The sequence below is a fragment of the Passer montanus genome, unplaced genomic scaffold (assembly GCF_014805655.1).
Source record: "Passer montanus isolate IOZ18808 unplaced genomic scaffold, ASM1480565v1 scaffold72, whole genome shotgun sequence".
Taxonomy (NCBI): Eukaryota; Metazoa; Chordata; class Aves; order Passeriformes; family Passeridae; genus Passer; species Passer montanus.
The window spans coordinates 2,225,431-2,247,610 of NW_024372370.1; the positions used below are offsets into that span (position 1 = coordinate 2,225,431).

The 22,180-nt window shown below is 41.2% G+C and overlaps 1 protein-coding gene across 1 annotated transcript in view; it reads left to right on the forward strand.

The window, feature by feature from the left end:
- SLC15A1 (solute carrier family 15 member 1) overlaps nucleotides 1-16,325 on the forward strand; it is a 28,049-nt gene extending 11,724 nt beyond the window's left edge. The window contains exons 8-23 of the mRNA XM_039730432.1: nucleotides 408-491; nucleotides 1,551-1,633; nucleotides 4,102-4,188; nucleotides 5,163-5,252; nucleotides 6,525-6,569; nucleotides 6,670-6,699; nucleotides 6,821-6,909; nucleotides 8,066-8,147; nucleotides 8,905-9,030; nucleotides 10,343-10,492; nucleotides 10,909-10,958; nucleotides 11,586-11,696; nucleotides 11,840-11,936; nucleotides 12,387-12,533; nucleotides 13,551-13,658; nucleotides 14,615-16,325. Coding sequence (XP_039586366.1) covers nucleotides 408-491; nucleotides 1,551-1,633; nucleotides 4,102-4,188; nucleotides 5,163-5,252; nucleotides 6,525-6,569; nucleotides 6,670-6,699; nucleotides 6,821-6,909; nucleotides 8,066-8,147; nucleotides 8,905-9,030; nucleotides 10,343-10,492; nucleotides 10,909-10,958; nucleotides 11,586-11,696; nucleotides 11,840-11,936; nucleotides 12,387-12,533; nucleotides 13,551-13,658; nucleotides 14,615-14,803 — 1,568 coding nt within the window. The 3' untranslated portion in view covers nucleotides 14,804-16,325. The remainder of the gene's footprint in view (nucleotides 1-407; nucleotides 492-1,550; nucleotides 1,634-4,101; nucleotides 4,189-5,162; nucleotides 5,253-6,524; nucleotides 6,570-6,669; nucleotides 6,700-6,820; nucleotides 6,910-8,065; nucleotides 8,148-8,904; nucleotides 9,031-10,342; nucleotides 10,493-10,908; nucleotides 10,959-11,585; nucleotides 11,697-11,839; nucleotides 11,937-12,386; nucleotides 12,534-13,550; nucleotides 13,659-14,614) is intronic.
- The last annotated feature ends 5,855 nt before the right edge of the window (nucleotides 16,326-22,180 follow it).

Here is a 22,180-nt window from a genome sequence, read left to right on the forward strand (position 1 = left end):
AAGCTGAAATACAGGAGGTTCCCTCTGAATATTAGGAAATGCTTTTTCACTCTGAGGGTGATCAACAGTTGGCACAAGCTGCCAGAGAGGTTGTGGAGTCTCCATCCGTGGAAATACTCAAAAGCCATCTGGACACAGTCCCAGACAATTGCTTCCAGGTAGCCCTAGTTGAGCAGGGTGCTTGGCCCAGATGATGCCCAGAGGTCCCTTCCAACCTGAATGATTCTGTGACACATAAATCCCCTTTCCAATAACGAGAGATAAGTTGGATACTGATCCTCTGAGGATGTCAGTAGACTGATTTGCTGTTCCCCTGTGAGTTTTCAGTTAATGCAAAGAACAGAAACCATATTTAAAACATCAGCAGTGCTGACTGGGATTTTTATTTGATGTTATTTTTGTTTCAGCTTCACAGTGTGGCATTCATAGCAAACAGGAATGTTACCCGCTTGCTTTTGGAGTTCCTGCTATCCTCATGGCTGTTGCCTTGGGTAGGTGATCCTCTTGCTGTCCTGTTGCCTTGGTAATTAGATTATAACAATCTCAGAATAATGCAAGTGTGATAGAAATCCACTGGTATTGACCACTACCAGTACCTGATAATTTCTGCTATTTTTGACTTAATTTTTTTTCCTGCATGGGATTAATCTGAAGTACTCACTTTCATAGCAGAGTCTGATTTGCCAGGAGGGTTGGATGGGGTTGGGCTGAGGCACGAATATATCCTTGAATTCTGTACGTTATGTAAACTACTGGGTATGTTTCTTGGATTACTGGTGTGTACAAATTGATCTTTTGAATGCAGGGTGAGAACTCTCAAAAAATGTGTGTTTTGGACATTATCTCTAGTCCAGGATTATAAACTGTGTGAGGCAATTGTCTCTGAGCTGGAGAAATCCTGTATTTGATATGTCAGTACTTCTCAAACACCTGCATTTTTACCCTCTGAGCCTTACTGCTGACCAAGTAACTGGGGGTGCCATTATATACTGCAGCATCCCTTGTGCCCCTTGTCCTTCATGGTCCTGACTGGGAGCCCACCTGCCTTGCAGTGACCTTGCCTTGCCCGTGAGCCCAGCCCAGGCTGTGGGGGTTTGCCTGTGTCCTGCCCTGCGTGTGGGATGATGAGGCTGAGCAACATGCCTGGGAGCAGAGGACACCTTGGCCAGTCCTGCAGCTCAGGCAGAGCCTTGTGTGTCCCTGCATGATGTGAGCTGCAGCATTGTGAGCTCCTGAAAAGGAGCCCCTACAGCAAGGCCAGAGTCAAGGTCCTAAATGCCCTTGTTTTGACCATCCCTCAGTTGAGCAAACCTCCCACTGAGCACTTGCTGTAAGAGTTGCCAGATTTATTTTTTGTCTTGAATAGAAGCAATCTGCTGGTATTAATTTGATTTGTCTTACTGTATCATAGGATGTGGATAGGCAATTGCATTGCTTCTTGGGAGGCTTATTCCCACCCTGATTACCTCCTTGACTTGCAGTTTCCATACCAAATTATTTGCCACTATTTTAATTTAATCCTGAGTTGCTTTTCTGTTTGCATATTGTAGTTGTGTTCGTAATTGGAAGCAAAATGTACAAGAAAGTTAAACCACAAGGAAACGTAATGCTTGAAGTTTTCAAATGTGTTAGAGTAAGTACTGCTTACATTTCCCAAACCCCTGGCAGCCATTCCCAAAGCTGTTCTGTATATGTGCCTAAATCAGAAATCTGTCTTAATATGAGGAAAGTTTCTGAAGTTTTTTGCTTTATCACAGAAGGCTTCTTGCTGGCACCTGCACATTTAGGGTGTCTTTTTCTCTATATCTTGATTTATATGTGGATTTATACACATAGAAAACAAAATAAGGTGTCAGTGTTATGTAAAAATATATCCCAACTTTTGGGAGTCATTCCTTCCACATTTGTGCCCCTTTATGCAGAAAGAGGTAAACATGCCTTGAGCTGAGTCAAGAGCAGAGCTACTAGTGCATCTTCTCAGCAAGAACTTATTACTTATTAAAAGAATATTATTTGCAATGCAGAAGTTGTTTGATCCTCACTGTGTTAAGGAAATTCTGGGGGTTGCACATTAGTGTGATCCTGCAAGGAAATGAGTGAAATCTACATGAATAGCACTGCATGTCCCAACTTTGCAGAGCCCCTACTTTGAGATCACATTTATTCATGTATGAGTTGCTTCATTTTCCATTGTTGTGATTTGACATTGGCCAAATGCCAGGCACCCATGCAAGTAGTTTGCTTAGCTTTTTTTGCTACAGCTGGGCAAAGAAGTGGGAAAAGATCAAAGGAGGTCTCGTGAGCTGAGACAAGGACTGGGGAAAAAAAACCACTCCAAGGGCAAAATAGGTTCAAATATAAAGACATAAAATAAATTTACTATCAACAGAGACAGAGGAGGACAATGAGAAGCAAAAATAAGCTTTCAAAACCTTTCCCCCCTCCCAGCTCCTCCCTCTTTCTCAATCACAGTGCAGAAAAACAGGTAGTGGAGATCTTCGTCAGTTCATCATTTGAGATCATAATTTCTTTCTTGAGTTAATAATTTCTGTTTGCTCAGAGAGAGAAGTCTTTTTTCTGCTGTATCATGGGGTCCCTCCCACAGGCAAACAGTCATACCACAATTGTTCTGTCATGGGTCATTTGTCCACAGGGTGCAGCTTTTTAACGATAGGCTGTTCTAGTTTAGAAACAAGGGCTCTTTCTATCTCCGGGAGTGGGGGCCCTCTCTCTCCGTTCCGATCTCCCACTACACCACAGCTTTCTCTAACATTCACCTGCTCCTGTGTAAGCACTTTCCCCACTTCCCCAAGCTGAGAGTGGATCTCGGCACCTGCCATGGACTTCATGCATTACAAGGGGACAGTTTGTTTTACCACAGTCCTCAGCTCTGATGCTTGAAGCACTTCCTCCTCCCTCTTTCTTCTCCACTGACTCTGGTGCCACCATGTTGTTCTGCCTCATGTCCTCACTTCCTTCTCTTCTCTGACTAAAAGAAAAACTGTTGCTTACAGGTACCATTGTCAACAAGTTGCAGTGATTCAAAGATTGTTGCAGGATCCTGCAGCACAGAGAAGTTGATCTTATCTAGGTTCCGCATCTGGGAATCGCTTGTCATGCTTCTGCTGTCGGCTGGGTGGTCCCACCACCATTGTGCATGTATTGGCAGCTGTAGTGGTGCTGATGCAATTTAATGTCTCTTCATGTGGGGAAGGAGAAGCTGCTCCACTGCCCCTGCTCTTTTCACTTGCAGTGCAGTTAGTTAGGGGCAGTTAGGCAGTTAGTCCACACCAAGCCCGTGTATTGTTGTGGGCAGTGCCAACGTGGTGTTTCCCCACTTTTGGGGAAAAAACTGCATGTGCCCTGTTCTTTCTTCTTAAATATGTCATCACAGAGGCATTACCAACCTCTCAAATTGGGTCAGCAGTGTGTCCATCTTCAGAGCCATCAGAGATTGGCTCTGTCAGACATGGTGGAAGCTGTGGCTCTCCCTCCACTGTTAAAAGTCAGGCTGAGCCAAATAAGCACACCCCTACAGATCTGCGAGCTTTATACAGCTCAGCCTGTTACTATCTTGTAAGCACTGTCAAAACCAAATCTCTGTAGGTGACTTTGGCCATTGCTTAGTGCTGCTCTTAAGGCCCAGCTTAGCTGTGTTATTCCATGCAGAAAATCTTAGGAGTTCTTTGGGACCATATTTGTGTATATTCAATGTCAAGGTGTGAGACATACCTACAAGATGGACCTTGTCATAGGAGCTTCTCTTCTACAGCCATTCAGTTCTGAAAACCTGTGCATATGACACTACTCTATTTACTGCTGTATATAAGTCTGAAGAAGGCAGATCTTCCAGCTCCTCACAGCAACCCACACTGAGAGGGACTGCTCTGAGCTGTTTGGTCCGCCTAACCCCAAGTGCACATTCTGCTGGTTAGGCAGTGTGAGGCCTTCAAAACAACATTCCCCATGATGATTGGAGCAGGTAACAGAAGTTTAGCACCCTCTAAACACAAGAAGCCAGGAGCATCATCTCTAATGACAAACTAGTTTGTAGTTTTAAATATTTGTAGCACCATTAAACATAATTCTGTCTCTCCTCAGTTTGCCATCAGAAACAAGTTTCGTCATCGAAGCAAGGGATACCCCAAGAGAGAGCACTGGCTGGACTGGGCAAGTGAGAAGTATGATGTAAGTACTGGGAGAGCCTCCTGAGCTGTGACATCTGCTGACCCTCAGCTTCTCTCTGTCTGCTCTGATCCATTGCCTCATGCGCTGGGCAAATAGTTTTGGGCCTCTCCATCATTCATAGCTGACCTGGCCAATCCCTGGTGCTGTCCTGGCATTGTGGGTTATCTCTTCAGCTCCTGTGGGAGAAAGTAGAGCTGTGTTACTGAATGCTCTGTATAATCATGGGTTGTCCAGGGAAATTCAAGGGAGACAAAAAAATACTTTCTCTTGCCAAAAAAATACAGACATTTAAGTTTTTTGGTTAGGAAAATAGCAAGCATTATCTTTCCTTCTCTTTTTCCTGTATCTCATGGCTGCAGAGGGGAAGAGGGAAATGATGCTGCCTGTCAGGATTAATGCACAGAGCCATATTACTTGTCTTGGTATGAAACATCAGAATTATGCTTTGGAATTTCAGTTTAAGTGGGTAAACACTGCATCCCCTCCACACTCGGTACAATTTCTTATCATGACTCTCAAAGCCTTGTATCCCATAGTTCCCAACTTGTCCTTTGCCTACTGTCCTCTCTGCCCTATTGCCAATGGCAGCACAAACCTTTGCCTGTCACCGTTTTTTTCCTTTGCCTGTATGCTTTGTTTGTATGTGAAATTCCTCAGTTGCCTATTGCTCAAATGCCCAGTTCACAAAGAGCTGAATCTCATGCTGCCATCAGTGTACATGTAAAAAGGCCCAAGTCTTTGTGGTATCAGTCACCTTTAACCAGCAGCCCTTCCCACCCACACAAACAGACTTTGTACTGTTTTAGCAGAAATCATCAGAGATAGCCACAACACGCAAAGTTGAATGTGTGGGTAAACATTACATGATGAGTCTTTACCTGTTGCTGTGATGCAAGTAGTGGTCTGAAACTGTCTTCTTTTTTTTCCTTTCTTTTTTGAACCAATTCCTCTTGTGTAATTTTTATTTTCTGCAGAAACGACTGATTGCTCAGATAAAGATGGTGTTGAGGGTGCTTTTCCTTTACATCCCTCTCCCCATGTTCTGGGCAGTTTTTGACCAGCAGGTAAGCAGAAATGGTTTGGCTTGGTAAGTAAAGCTGTACCATGTCAGTCTCTATGGAGTATGGAAAAACAAATTCTTTATCCCTGTTTTATTGCAAAGGGGTAGTCACTGAGTCATGTCAGTACAAGATCATCTGCAGCCAGGGGCAATCTTGGTTTATCTGAGTATACCTAGGCCAGATTCAGTGACCAAGGCCTTTCAGATCTTGTATCAGCCTGGGACTCAAGGGACAAAACAATAATTTAAAGTTTTCTTAGTGCTAATTGCTAAGAAGAACACTAATTGTTTCTTCAATTGTCAGTTGTCAGGTGAAATTTAGGGTCCTTGTGTAAATGAGCTGGAGAACCAGGGTTTAAATGATCTGGATGCCAGTTTGCTTAATCACTCATACCCTGTTATAAATACCTTACACCTTCAAGCAGAAATATAAGCCTCTAATTCCCATTTACTTGGTGGACTGGGTGCTCAAGACTCACAAAAGCATCATTCATAGTTAAGCACTGAAGTATGAATTTAGGAAGATGCTTGAGAGAACCGGGGGTGAAAGCCTTATCCAAGTCAGATGGGAGGAAGTTTAGTCCAGACTCCCCCTATCCTACAGCTTCAGTCCAGTGCCTGTGAGCTGTAGCTGCCAGTGTGACCTGTTGCAATTGGAGCTGTGAATTTCTGCTAGGAAATTCAGAGCTCAGGACTCATTCCATGGGTAATATCTCGGGCAGTGCTGTGTCGTGGGTGGTTGAGGGATCTTGTCACAGATGCAGTAGTAGCGTTCTTGTCTCTTCCTGGGCTCAGGCCTGAAGTCTGACCTGCTTGTCCCAGCCACAGGCAGGTTTCTGGGGCAGAGGGCTCCAGGCAGCTCAGGCCCTGGCTTGTCCTCTGGCTCTGGGCTGTGGGAAGGAAGGATGGGTGTATGGGATGTGTGGGCTGCTGGGCCTCAGGCTGGTGGCAAATGGGCCCGGGGTGGCTCCTGTGCCCAGCACACGGCAGTGCCCTACACAGGATGGTCCTGCCCTCTCTCCAGCTGATTTCTGCACTAAGTTATTTTTGCTGTTTTTTGCTGTTTCACAAAACAAGTAAGTGGAGTGGAATGGGCCATGAGGCTCACTTTGTTCAAAGGTTTGCATTGCAGAGTGAGAATACTCCCATAGCAAGCTAGCTTTACTTTTTCTTGTATTGCATGTCTTTTCCAATACTTGACTTAGAAAAAAAAATTCAAAAGGAACTTTAGAACACTGATTTACTGTGACACCTAATTTTTATTTCTCTTTTTAAGGGGTCAAGATGGACACTGCAAGCCACAGCAATGAATGGGGATTTTGTAGGTTACTTTTTATTCATTTTTTCTTTAATTAACACTTTTCAGACCCATGTTATTGTTGTCATAATATTAAAAAAATATTTCTATTTTTCTTCACCAGGGTTTTCAAATTCAACCAGACCAAATGCAGGTATGTTAATTTTCTATCTGCCAATTTCAAGTGCTTCTGAAAGATTGTATACATATTGCCCTTACTTATAAAAAGCACTTTGAGAAATACTTAATTGTTCTCTCATGTTCATCTTCCCCAGATTGTGAATCCAATCCTGATTGTTGTAATGGTCCCAGTTGTAAATTCTGTGGTTTATCCTTTAATCAAGAAATGCAAGCTGAATTTTACGTAAGTTGATGTAATTATCTGATTTCAACAGAGGCTCATTTTAGTTGTTTCTTCAACTGGCTCTTCCAGCACTAAAGTAAAAAGAGCAAGCATTCAGCTAAGGATGAAAGAAAAGTGTATTAAAAATATTAAAAAAAACCCCAGAATACTGCAAATGTTATGTAGAGGTGTCATAGATTAGAAGAGGAGAATCTAAGAGAAGAGGAACAATGTTTTTCAGTTAAGGACAAAATCTTTTGATTGCAGGAGAGGTGGTCTTGATTGTTTTCCATATCCCTTATGTCTATCCCCTCTCTCTCCTGAAGAAAAGGAGGTAAAAATACAAAATACATCCTCAGCATTTGTCATGTTTTGGGCTAAAAAACAACTGAGGCACAGGACATTTCCTCTTCAGTCTCAGCTGGGAGTCTGGTTTACTGAATCCTTCTAGGTGGAGCTTTGGGGACATTGCACATTGTTTTTCAATGTTGGTAATGAAGTTGCAAGAGTGCTTGGAGAGGCAGGAGAGAATATAGTTCTTCAAATAATTTTCAGTGAGCTAAGGTGCACTGCTGTTATTCCATATAGCTGTTAAAAATCTGGGGTGTGTGCTGTGCTGGGATCACTGCCATTCATTTGTGGATATTCTGTACTGGATAAATGACATATATACTCTCTCTCTATATATATACTCTAAATCTATCTTTATAGCTTAACTGCATGCCAGTAGATGTCTCCTAATTTAACAAATTTCTCTGACCGTTTTTGTTCAATTTTATTTAAACACGGCACTATGGAGACAAGTTGTCACTCTGTTTTTAACAAAGGCATATCTTCTTGTCTGTTTCTTGTTTTACAGCTAACAACTGTGTTGGATTGGGTTTTTTCTTCCTGCAAAACAGATTTTTTTCAGTAACCTAATAATCATGGTCAATGTTTGAGCCTAACAGATGCAGAGTAACAGGTTATTAGGATACTGCAGGAAAAATGCATTTCCTGACAGTGTAACTATGAATTGAGTGGTTCCCAGCTCAGCAGAACACTTTCTGTAATAACATCAGCCCTCCAAATGGTGATAATGTGCCATTTGAGTTTCCCAGGGTGGAAAGAAAAACCAAGCAGCTGAAGCTTTGAATTGGCACTTCTCTTAAATCTCACGTGTCTTTTGTTGTATCAGGCCCCTGAAGAAGATGACTGTGGGGATGTTCCTTGGCTCTATGGCTTTTGTTGCTGCTGCCCTTGTGCAAGTGCAAATAGATGTAAGTTCAGCCACATGCAAGTATTTACAATTAATATTTAGCTGTTAATTCGGGAAAAAAAAGTGTGTTTAAGAGGAAATTGAACCAAGACTTCTAAATTTGCAGCCAATGATATAAACATAGAAGCAGAGGGAGAGGAAATTTATTGCAATACTGTTGTTAGCACAGTAAAATTAACAAACAACAAACACCATTCTGCAAAATATCACACTGCAGTTAATACAAATCATGCATGAAAGGCAACCTCAATCTCTAAACTGAGACTAAAAGCTGGAAACCAGACACTTGCTCGGCCTACCAGAGTGCAGCTTTGTATGTTTGACCTCTTCTGAGATTTAGTCTGGAGGTTGAAGTGTGATAGTCTGGGAAGCATCATCACAGCAGGAGCAAGGATGACACTTGTTGAAGGAAGGATTTGTCTCCCCTAACCTTCCTTGCCCCAAAGGGAGGTGCCATGCCTGAACCCAATGAATCTTTCCCCTGTAGCTGGGATGTTGGCAACACCTCTGGGTGGTGATCCATTGCATCCCAAGATCTGAGCAGCTGTCTAGGTGTGTCTGTTGTGGATGAGAGACTTCTTTCCTAAGGCAACTTGTGAGACTAGTAACAAAACCTGATTCCAGTCTCCTCTGTCAGACAGTTACAGACCAGCAGGCAAATGCTAATTTTCAACATGAAATAATAAAGATTACAGTAATTATAGTAACTTTTCCAAGTGACTTAGGGCACTGATTTTACTTTTTTTTCTGTACTATAGAGGAGCAATCCAGTTTTCCCTGCAGCTGGGCAAGCTCAAATTAAATTAATAAATCTGGGTGCTGTTCCTGCAACAGTTCAATTCCAGCCTCAACTTCAGACTGTGAATGTAACACCTAATGAAGGGGTAAGTAAGGGCAGATGTGCAATATTAAAAAATAATTAAAATTAATTATGCTAAAAAATGTAATGGAGTAAGTCAGAGTCATTCTTAACTAATGGTTCAAAATTGATTATTTTCTAGGACATTTTTACTCCAATAATTTTAATGAGTTCTCTTTTTTTTTTGTATTGTGGAATGAATTGTTAATGAAAACACAGCAACTGAAGAAATAGTAACTATGTTAATATTTGAAGTATTACTACTTTGTTCTGACAAGAATAGGTTTTTTTCCAATAAACTTTCATAAACTTAAGTGACTTGGAACTAGATGAAAATTTCACTCTTGTTAAAAAGGTTCCATTTCCTAAAAGTAGCCCCATCCTGCAGTAAATGTCCATTCAGCTCCCATGAGCTGCTGCTATTACTGTGAGGAATGACTTACCTCAACAGGGAGCTGCTTCTGTGGCCACACCACACATTAGGCTTCATGTTTTGCTGTCAGAGAACTTTTTCAGGTTCTAGTACAGCACAGCATTGGTGGCTCTACTGACAGCAAAATATGGTGGCTCTGATGGATGTTTTTGATAAGGGATCTTAGAAAGTGTGTTCTCTGATAGTCTGCAGTTCTCTTTCCCTTGAAGAGGAGAGATCTTACTCCAACCTCCTCCAAATTTGCCTCACATAGGAACAGCGTTGTGAGGAGAAGATAAGGGCACCCAAACTGTATACTGTCAGGGAATTGATGTACCATGGTACATACCTGAAAATGAAAGGTATAGAATGCTCTATTCCCTATTACAGACACTTTATCATCCAGATGTGGATTATAAAGGGCTTTTGATAATCCTATAAAACAAAGGGCCTATTTTAGTGTGGTACTAACATGTTTACTAATGGTTTAAGTATGTTATGTTGAATAAATGTGGTTTGAATATTTAAAACATATCATTACTGCTTTTTGGAAAATATAGCATCACATCTTATGCTAGTGCTTCTTCTGTGGCTGAATAGAATTTTTCTTGGTGGTTATGGTAAGCCTGATTTATCTGGAGAAAGAAACAGGAAATCAGAAGAGCTATTCCATAGTGCTTGTGGGGAGCTCATGTAACTTTGAACTTGTGTAACCAATTAAAGTAATAAAAAATAATGATCAAATGGAATTAATGCTTGATGTAGAAAACAAATCAAAAATGAAAGTTAGGTGATGTTCATGATCTCTGGCACTTCAGAAGTAACATCTGTAAACTTCTGACTCTCCCAAGAGCCCTCAACATTCCCTCAAAAGTGTAGACAAATATGCAGTTGCACAGAAATCCATTGCAACTTGTCTTTGTAGACTGACTACATGACATTTGAGACTTCTAAGCTGCAATCATTAGACATAATTTCTGCAAATCAAAATAAAACTGAGCATTTGGAGCTGCAGGAGGGACAGCGCTACACTTTGGCATTTAAATGGGTTCCAATGGACATCAATTATACTTGGGTAAGTCTGCTTATTTCTTAAGATATAAATCAATGTTCTGACAGCCATCTGTGTGGAGTGTGTGAAGCTGAGAGGACAAGCTTTGGATAAATTTTTTCCGTTATCTTGTTTTCTGTCTCTCCTTATCTCTGCCGTACCTAGTAAGTCCTAGTAGGACTGGTCAGCTGCAGAGAGTACACCAGGATGTCCTTTAGAAAAAAAATTACCAATGTCTTATGTACCTTGACAACTACACTTTCACCAAGACTTAGGTGTGCAGTCATACAGTGTTTTCTAGTAGATGTGTGTGCTAGTAGGAACCTAAAGTGGAAGTCTTGCTCTGAAGCCTCTGTTAATTCCCTCTGCTGTATAATAGTGCATGTTTAAGCTGTTCTCTGATGCCAATTATATATTTTCATGATGGTCTCTTCCACCAGATAGAGGACAATGTCACATCAAAACCAAAAGATGGAAGAAGTCTTGTCAGGTAGAGTTTTCTTGGTGTCTACATTTTGACAGTAGTGTGACTCTTCAATCTTGGGTCTTTGGGTAGCCTCTTCTTGTTGAAGTAAAGTTTTCTGTACTGTAGGAACTCGTATCTTGCTGGACACAGCACTTAATGTTTTAGGGGATGGGATAACATCTGAGTCCTGATTAACTTAAATTATCTTACACACCTGTTTGGGTGTAATTTAGCTAAAATTGGAAGTGTATGCTTTGTTCCATTGCCTAGATTTTTTATTGCACAAATGGCATGTATTACATATCTATACCTTGTTTTTAATTTTGCATTAGAGGTATCCAAGATTACCTCTCCCCTCTCTGCTTTTCTTTTGCATCTCCCACTTCAGATGGATTACCTACTGGTTGTAGTAGTGGCTTGTTTTTGATGTTCTCCTAAGGCTGATGGGAGTGTAACTGGCTTTTTGTATTAGCTACATTTCTAGGAGATTAAGAGTTTTTTCCAGAATGTTAATAGAATTTTTTAAAAGAAAGGTATTAAATGGGAAGACTTGATACTTGTTGTGCTGCCAATATATAATTAAAAGTAAAACATGTATTCTTTGACTTCTGCTTGTTTTGTGTAGTATTTAATCACTCTTCCATTTTAAAGGTTCATAAACAATTTCAGTTTTACTGTCAATGTTACTATGGATGACATGGTTTTTGGAGAACTGGATCCTCTTTCTGTCACAAATTACACCGTCATTCCAAATCCAGGCTGGTAAGCATTTTCCTTTATCCTGATTTAATCTCCTAGGCCTACCTGTCCTTGGGAAAAGGGCTCAGAGCTTTTTTAAATATGTGATGCACACAATTGACTATACCTATGGTCTGAACTGTGGGTTTTGGGTTTTTCTTTTTCAGGTCATATACAATTAGGGCTTCAATGCCTCAATACACTTGTACAGTTGGTTCAAAGGAATTTGGATATGGTGGTGTCTATACCATTTCACTTGATGATGTGAGTTGCCACTGCTGTTGGATGGACAATATAGAATTCCTTTCCATGTTGATACTTCAATTAAAAAAACACTTGTAGAATTATTCCTCTTGTCTTTAATCCTTAAATTTCCTCTGGTCTACCATATACAAGTATATATGATAGAATTCTGGTATCCTAAACAGGACAATAAGCCATTATTAACTATAAAAATAATTATGGTTATGATAATACATAATCCAAGAATTCATGATCACCATTAATGGCCTTAAACCTTTAGCCCTGTTAGACACTACGGATTTGCATGAAGTGGGCTGTAAAAAAGCTATACTTTATAACTAGGTATGCAGTGCTTCATGTGCAATATTTGTTATTTACTCTGAACTTTCTGTATGATTATAGAACTTCTTAGAATGCCTTAACTGTGCACACTCATTATTACTGTTCCTAACATGCTGTTTTAATTTCCAGTGTGTTGAAAAGAAACTTATCATTACACACTTTGAAGATATTGCACCAAATACAGTCCATATGGCTTGGCAGATCCCTCAGTATTTTCTTCTTACATGTGCAGAAGTGCTGTTCTCTGTCACTGGACTGGAGTTTTCATACTCACAGGTATTCTTTTTCCTGAGCTAAGAATCTTGGTGTGAGTTAAGATTTTCTATGATGTATTGTTTTTAAGTGGTGGTTCTGTGCTGCTGCTTAGATCCCTGTGTCCCTCACAGCTCCTAGAAGGACTGTATAGGCTGATGCAAGTTGGCCCTGTTTCAAATAGGATTTGGTGTTTTCCATGAAGCTATGCTGAGTTATATCATTTGAAGACTTGACTACCAGTCCTCAAATTTCCTTCCCCCATGTAACTATGACAACTGACAACTATCCATTGAAAATAAGTGCAACTGTACTGCTGCAATAAAACTGAACTGGAGAGGTCTCAAACATAAAATGAGGAAGTAGTGGCACTTCATCTCCACAGCATTTACACCATACAGCCTTTTCATTGGCCTTTTATTAGTTATACACTTTTAGTGTATACACTTTAATTTATTAGTTATACACTTTTAATTCCTTTGTCTCCTGACTCCACTTTAGTAGCTGTGTGTATTTCTTCTCTTAAGTCTGAATCTAGAAACTGCAGTGATGGAAATGTTGTCAGCTGTGATTTGCTAGGTGATGCACTGAATTTCTTCATGTCATGTGTGCCATGTGTTCCTGAGATGTAAAATTACACCTGTGTACCTGTTACTTACTTGGTGTGTGTAAGTAAAAAGTGTTATAGTTAGTGTGCTTGTGGTCTCTTGCTCCTCAAAGACTTCTCCAGACCTGTTTAGCTCTCTAGCAATTTTTAATGTCAAAAAAAAATTTAAAAAAAGCCCCAACCACCACCAAAACCTAGCAAACCATGACATCCTCTTCCCCCCAGAGAAAGTGTTTATTATAAGGTAAAGATTACAGTGAATGCATCAGAAAATAAATTATACCACCCAAACTTAAATGTGTGTCTCCACAGGCCCCGTCTAACATGTACATCCTCTTCCCCCAGAGAAACAGTGTTTATTGTAAGGTAAAGATTGCAGTAAATGCATCAGAAAATAAATGACACTACCAGAAGTTAAATGTGTGTCTCCACAGGCCCCGTCTAACATGAAGTCAGTGCTGCAGGCAGGATGGCTGCTGACTGTGGCTGTTGGTAACATAATTGTCCTTATTGTGGCTGGGGTATCTGCAATCCAACAGCAGGTAAGCATGCAAGCAGTAGGTGTGCTATTATATTACACTGGGAGAAAGCAGTTCCAATCCAGTAGGAAATGATGGCAGATAAATAGTTTTCTGCAAAGATTTCTACTTACCTATTACTTAACTCTCGTTGGCAGGCTCCTTTGCTTGCAAGCAGCAGTTTCTAGCATCTCTGCAGTAAATTTCTTCTCATGGTATAGAAAGTCTGTGAACTTTTGAGCTGAAATTCTGCGTGAATGGTATAAAACCTACCAAAGTTCTGTTAATTGCTAATGAGCCTTCACCTGCATACCACAGCCTTGCCACATCCCTTCTTCTGGCTTCATTGTTTTCAAATCTCATTATATGTGGCATAAAAACTATGTCTGTCCTGGTGAAGAGCAGTTGTAGAAGATTTTCTGTTTATTAGTGGTGCTCTGTAATGAATTAAAATGGATATCTGAGAGAAGGAAGAGCTTTTCTCTGAAACTGGCAGTTGCCAGTTTAAGCTAAATTAAATCAGAAAGAGCATGAAACAGTGATTTTGAGGCTTTTCAGGTAGAGTTTCTGATCTCTGCCCACGTTTGTATTCACTAATTCAGCTGTGAAAATCTTTAAGTGGAAGCAGAATCAGTGCCCACCTGGTTTAGAGATCTGACCAAAAAGAAGGGGCTGAGTTTCCTTCTCAGTCTTTCATTCAGTTCCCAGTTCCTCCAGGAAAAGGATGTTGCAGAATTTTTTAGCATTCGCAGAATTTTTATCTTTTTAGTGAAGATAGAAATGCTGGAAGAGCCTCAATTCTGGGTTGCTTTAATACGTATTATACGCTTAATTAATACTTAGTCCTGTAAGCCATATGATACTTGTTATGTACACTCAGTTTCACATTTTGAGTTTCCTTCCTGAAGATACTAAAATAGTGTAATACTGAAATAAATATTGGTGAATAAATTCTCTCTTTTTTTTTTTCTTCTTTGCAGTGGGCAGAGTATGTGCTGTTTGCTGCCCTGCTGTTGGTAGTTTGCGTCATTTTTGCTATCATGGCTTCTTTTTATACCTATATTGATCCCAATGAGATTGAAGCTCAGTTCAGCAAGGAAGAAAAGGAAGAAGACAAGAAGGATCAAGACAGCAATGAAAAGAAAACTGAAAATGATTCTCGACTGTAAAAGCTGTATTCAAGGAGTGTTTGTAAATCATGGAATCAAGGAAATCCCACTCATTCTCCTGCAGTCAGAGGAATCAGGGTATCAGTAATAACACCTCTGGTTTACATGCCTTGTGGAAGACATTAAGCAAAACTGGTTTAACTTAAAGTGCAGCCTCTCTAGGGAAGCAACAGGAAAATATTGTTCTCTCTTGTACTGAATGTGGTGTCCTGAAGAAACTCCAGCAGAAGTTGCACTCTTAATGTACCTCAATCTTATATATTATAGCATTATAATATTGAAATTAGACTTGGAAGTTTTGGACCCTTTGAAAAGATGTATTTTTATACTGTATTTCAATTTTATATTGTGAAAGAAACAAGACTTTTTCAAGGAACAGCAATTGAAGCCAAGCTCTCTGCCTGATCTCTAGCATCACTGTTACTTGAAAACAGCAGGTCACACGTGCCTTAAATTCTTTTGTACTTCCTTGTAGATAATGGGAGCAAAGCTCTGGCAGTGATCAGATTAAAATGTTGTCCGTGTTCCAAGTGGCAGGAACTTGGATGTGCACTGTAATATAATGCTTTATCTGCCTGTTAACTACCCATTTAACTCCTGTTATGTCTTTAGTTAATATTAGAAGTGCCCACTCAGGTAAAATGATAACAGCAAATGACCTTTGGAACAAGCAAGAGCAATAAAACTTACATAAAAACAAAATAAGGAAAGTGTTTTAAGAACATGGCTTACAGTTGTATGGTAACAAAACTCAATACCACCTCCGTGGTGCCCTGATCTACACTCTCCATCACTTAAAGCTAACGGATCAGTGCTGCTCTTCTCTATGTGAATCTACCAGAACACTTGTCAAATTTATGCTAGGGGAGATGAAATTTTGCTGCTTAACAGGACCTGCTCCCGTAGTCCTGAGCTCCATGTAATGGAGTGCCAGGGGTCTGCATGTTGTTTTGGTAATTCTCCTTCTTTAGGGTCTACATCCTTCACTTTTCCAGCACCTTGGGCTCACTGGCCCCTCCAGTAGCCTGCCCAGACTTTCAGCTGCTTTCTCACCTGCCTTGCAATACTCTTATCCTATTTTACAGCAATTCCATTTTGGTGTTGGCAAGTGATGGCACAGACATCCACATTCAAGCCATGGCTGTTCTGCTCACACTGCAGGTCCATGGGTCCCTGTGCTCGCTGTTCCCACTGCAGCTGCTGCACCTAGGCACTGAGAATAGAGTCCCTCACCCATGGAGACAGTTTCAAATGGAGTTTGAAAAGGCAAGTCCAAGGCACTCTTTGTTTGTGTCAGAGATAGTCCTGTTACCCCCGAGGCAGCAATCCCCTCCTGGTCTCTTGGGTCATCTGGGGGGAACCTTTCCCATGGATTTATGATACTGCATGTTCCCCAGCCAATGGAACTGAGGGTCTACTGTAACAGCCACAGGAGCAACTGGCTCCCTGCCATCCTCTGAGGATTTAAGGGAATTTTATACCAGCTTTATTTATGGCCAAGTAGCCAGCTTTTCCTCTGCCACGCAAGTTAAGCAAAATAAATTATCTCCTAACTGTATCCAATAGAGTAGCATCTTCTGCCTACTACTCTACCCATGCCAGGTGAATTGTTTGTCATTTTAACACTACCTACTTTTTCCTTTGGAATACAGGTCATGTGTCTAGTTTTTATACCATAAAAGCTAAAACCATAAGCTTTTGTATTTTAGTGCTTTAGTAAACCCACTGTTTTCTACAACACGATGGATGTGGTTAATGTTTAGAAAGCCAAATAATACTGTAAAATTAGATAGGGAACCTTTCTGATGAGGTGAAAGTGACCCGTAAGGTAGAATGGAGACAGTTGTGTGTGACAAGATTTTAATCTCATTTTCAACAGGGACTTTAATTACTTAAGTTAAAATATCTCTGTGCCTAGCCAGGTAGTTCCTTGTCAGCATTGCTGTGACTGTGTTTAGAAGCTGTGTGTGGAGAATCGGTCTTTGGGCTGAAATGGAATGTTTTCAGTTCCTTAGTTTTAAGCATTGAAGATGTACAGTTAACCTCTAAATGTGACAGTGTTGAGTTTAGCATGCTGCTGTCTAGCCTATCAGACTTGCTGAGAGGGGCTTTTGCGTATAATGTTCTGTTACAGAGAAGATGCCCTGAACTGAATCAAATTAACAGTTGATCATTCTAAACTAACAATGTGCAAGAGTAATGAATTATGACACCCTGCTCTAGCAATTCAATCTACACTCATGCATGGCCAGGTAGATACAGGAATGTGTATGTTTGTATGCTTAATAATATTACAGATATACTGTAAAGGTTCTGTTTTTTCCATATTCCCTCTTGGCTCAGCCTAAAGACACTTGACTTAAAATAGTTCAATATCATATTCTCTGCACCATGTGAATCCATCTTCTGCCATTTGCTGGTCTTAAAAATTGCTTTATTAGCAGCATAATCTTTGGAAAAACTTGACAAATGTCTATACAAAGTTGCTGGGTTTCTTAAAATTTCCTGGAAGCAATTGCAAGCCACCTATACATACTCAACACCTTGCTTTTGCCTCCTTCTTTCACAGCTTGATGTAGTACTTTAGCATAATATTCACTGACCATCGTGGTAATAAAACAACTGGGTCTTCCCTTAAAATGTGAAAGGGAGACAAATTAGCAAAGGGGAAGTAACAAGTAAAATCATCCTACTCCACCAAGAAGAGGTTCAGAAAAATCAAAGATGCCCTATTTCCCCCTAATTCAATCAATGCTGTTCTTCCTACAGCCACCATGCATCACCTGGGCTGCTGGCTCATGTTCAGCCGGCTCTTGACCAGCACCCCGAGGTACTTTTCTGCTGGGAACTTTTCCAGCCCCTTGTCCCCAGCCTGTAGCACTACAGGTGGTTGTGACCCAAGGGCAGGACCCATCACTTGGTCTTTTTGAGCCTCGTAGCATTGGCCACTGCCCATGGATCCCTGCTCTCCAGATGCCTCTGCAGAGCCTTCCTACTCTACCCAGACTGAGACTCCCATCCAGCTTGGTGTCCCCTGCAAACTGACTGAGGGAGAATTTGATCCCCTTGTCAAGGCTATCTGTAAAGACATTAAACAGGACTGTTCCCTGTACAATGGAGGTAACTCCATCCACTACCACTCCTGACAATGAGTGCACCTGTCCAAGCTGTGGCCTCCCAGCTTTTCCAGTAGAATTCTGTGGGAGACAGTGACAGAGGCTTTACTGAATTCTAGGTAGACAACACCCCCAGCCTTTCCCTCATCCACTGGGCAGATCACCTTGTCAGAAGGAAAGCAGGTTGGTCAAGCAGGACCTGCCTTTCCTAAAGCTCTGCTGACTGGGCCTGATCCCCTGCACGTGCTGTGTGATCACACTCAAGATAATCTGTTCCATAACCTGCCTTAAGCACTGAGGTCAGGCTGACAGGCTGCTGGAATCCTCCTTCTGACCTTTCTTGCAGATGGGTGTCACACTGGCTAGCCAGCAACTACTTCCTAATTATTGCAGGTGCTAATCAGACAGCTTTGCTTTTGGTGGCAGATGTACTGGGATGAAAGGGCTGGTTTTCCCTTCAATGCCAAAATGGCCGTAAGACCTTCTGAAACACACATAAGGAGAATATCTGCAGTGGAAGTGGCTCTGTCTCTGTAACACTATTGCTGTATTTTGGGGGGGAGGGGAATTAAAATTCGAAACTGTGGAAGATGCATAATTAAATAATGAATAAAAATTATCCAAGTGCTAAGCACGAAATATTGAGGCACTGTGACATCATGGTTCTCAACCTGCTGTTGCAATCCCTCATTTGACCTGCTGCCTCTGTAAGTGGCAATAAAACTCTCATGAGATTAAGATGAAATTTCAGCTGTCTGCTCATGTGAAATTATGTTTATCCTCCTCCTGTGAGATTCATAGGACTGCAATGTATCTTCCTGGCTGAGCTTCTTTCCATCTTAGCCCATAAAGGGCTTTTAAAAAAATTCCAAGTCCTTTCCCAGCTGGGAAAAAAATATTTTATTTAAGCCTTGCAAACATAAAATAAATAAATAAATAAATTTATTTTAAAAAATCAATGCTCCCAGAGCCATACCATCCTTCCTTTTGGTAGTGAAAATTTGAAATATTTTCTACTTAGGTGGGAGTTCTATTTCCTAAAGGTCTCACTGTACAAAAAAATATTTCAAGTAAAGGTTAACTCAATTTTTTCAGCTCCTTTAGGCTGGTACTTTAGTTCAACAGAGTGCCTGAGGCCAGGTCTGTAACCACCTAAGTGAATTCATGATATTGAATTCATTTTTAGTGAAATCTGATCCCAAACGTGGGAGGATGGAAGTAGAACACTGCTACACAAGTGTACTCACATTATAGCCGTGGATGTCCCAGGGTGGCAGGGCCTGGCTGAGTGCTGAAACTGGATGGGGAGACTTTGTTTAAGAAACTGAGCATGGAAATTGGGAAGGGTGGGAAGGGAGAACCTCCAGAATCTCTACATCTTCCCCTTCTGTCTTGCAGGGAGCAGGAATATGACACTAATGGTATTCTCTGTTGCTGCAGAGCAAGGTGTTATTGTCACAGACCATCTCTTCTCCCCATTTAGGACCAGGCTGTGGTCACTCACCAACACATTCCTGATTGAGTTATGGAAACCAGGGCTGGGGCTTGGCATCTTTTGATTGGCTGTTTTTCAGTTTTAGGTGTTTATTTCACGCATCCATTGCAAGTGTGACTCATGATTTCCCCACTGCAGCCTCACAGCACCCACAGCACACAAGTGATGAACCCAGCTCCCTCTCTGACTTGCTGCCGCGCCTGTTGTAGGGGGCAGACCCAAGATGCTGTCCTCTGACACCCATTTCCAGCTCAGAGAGCTTGGCAGAACCAGGAGGAATTAGAGAAGCCCAGAGCCATTTCCCACCTGCCTTGAGGCAGCTTGTTTAACAGGAAGGATTTATTTACTTTTTCCGGTTTGGGCTTTTTGCAGTGGAACGCCAGTCTGTTAACACAGACTCTAGGTAATATTGGTAGGTATAAAATACACGACATTGCCCTACCTTTATTTAACCTTTCTTTCTTTGCCAATTCTAGGCCCCTTCCTCAGGCAAAGCTTTCTTAATTGTAGCCCGGGGTCCCTTACCAGAACCTCAATTTCCACCACCAGGTGGCAGAAAAGTACTCTACAGTGCAGGGAAGGGGACGGAGAGGCACACCCAGAAAACCCCCCGACATAATTAACTTAATCACTCTTCACTCGCAGGTATCACAAGCTTCAGATTACCCTATGAAAATATCTAGATTGCTATTGTATCATATGAGACACATAGATCAGTATTGCTTTTGAAGACCACAGGGCTGCTGTGTGTTTAGAAAAATAAAAATATTTGGGTGGATTTTAGCAAGAGAGAGTCTCTGGCAGCATTGGTGGAAATTGCCTCTCTTATAAACTTTTAAAAACTTGTTAAAATTGCCAAAATACCACATAGTATTACAAAAAAGAGACTTTGATATTGAAGAATAGTAAAGAACATGAATAAAGCTGATTGTGCTGCAACACCCAACACTCACCCCAAAAGGTGATAAAATCCCTCGCTACAGCTTCATGTTGTGCTTAATTCAATTTAACTGCAGGACTCAAACCCCAGGCATGAAAGTCTGCCCCAACAATGACACAAGAAAGTTTAGGGGGCTTTTTGTAACTGAGCAAAATGTCAGTCAGACAAAGCAATATTGCCTTCTGTGGGCACAGCAGACTAATCCCCAGAAAAAACCACCACCCTGTTAAACAGAGGGATGTGTAGCATTAGCACTTCAGCATTAAGTGGATACAAATTTGGGCTGAATTGGACTGCTTTTGGTTCTGACAGATTGAGTATGCACTGATTTCAGAATCCTGCCTCCTGGATGATTTCCCAGACTGTTAATCTGTAGTACAACTACTTAGCCCACCCTGTCTTTAACAAGAAAGCCATAATCTCTGCATTTGATAGGGACCCCAGCTCTCCAAGATGGTTCTTGGTGAGGCCATGCCAGCTAGACACTGTCCATTAAGGGAGTTTGTTGGAAGAGCACCTCATTCCTAAATAACATTCAGTTTTAGACATCTCCTAAGCATTGCACTTTTCATCCTGGCATCTTGTCAGTTGTGTAGAGATGCAGATTTTAGAGCTATCCTGCAAACTTTAGAGTTAAACTCGAACATGCTACGAAAAGAGATTTGGTTATAGTCCTTGAGAGGACAACAAGGAACATCCATAGCCTATGGAGTTACGGCTGCTACTGCCATAAAGGTTGAGAGAATTGTGATCAGCCCCTGGATGGACCCTCAGGCAACTGGACCTGGGGAGATGGTCAAAGCAGAAGGGATTTGCAGTGAATTGTAACTTGGATGGGAGAGCTTTGGGAGGCAGGACTGCTCAGGGGAGATTTACATTACCCAAACATCACATACTTGACATAATTTGGGAAGGGCTCATGTGGGCACTTGAGATGCGCACTGACAAAGGTTTGGGACGGGAGGAGTTAGGAAAGTCACTGGATGGCAGCTCCTCAGGCACTTCTAACCAGATCTCCAGACTGGGGCCAAGGACCTGTGTGCAAGGACTGTTGGGGCTGCTCCTTCCTGCTCTGTCCCCCACTGTGTCTGCCCCATGGAAAGTAAAGGAAACTTTCAGCTTAGGATCTCTGTAGGGGAGAGGTGTGGTTTCCAGATCAGATTAAGTCAACATGAAATGATGCCAGTGTTGAAGAAAGACGTGGTTGTTGGGAAGGACAGTCTTTGAGTGGTTAAACACCCTAATGATGCTGCACCCTCATCCTCACATTGACATCTTGGGAAGCCTGGAATACAATCTTAAAGCTGAACTGAACTGAAATGCTTTTAAAATAATCTCTACAGAAGCTGGTTGAACACTTAATTCATTAAATATAAATACTTTGTGTGTATAAAAATCACAGGGATGCATATTTTGAAAGTGCTTCTTTGGTTAACAGAACATAAAAACTATGTGGTCTTGTATTTCTGCTGGAAGAATGATGTAAACACACATGGTAAAACCTTTAGCTATCGTGAGGAACAGTAAAGTAAAATAAAGATTTTTATTTTACTTTCATAAATATATGTAACTGCAAGCATAGAGCTGTATTACATTCTTTGAGAAAACTGCTCATGGAAATATGTCAGTGGCAATCATGTCAACCTCTATGCAGGTAAAAAGAAAGACCTTTTCCTGCCATGGGCTGAGAAACTTTTGTACTACCTACAAACATCAGAAATCAAGAGCCCAGTGAAGCTGATGAGAATCAGAACCACATTACCATATATATATATATATATATATAAAATGAGCTATAATACCTGATCCACAGTACCTGTGAGTTG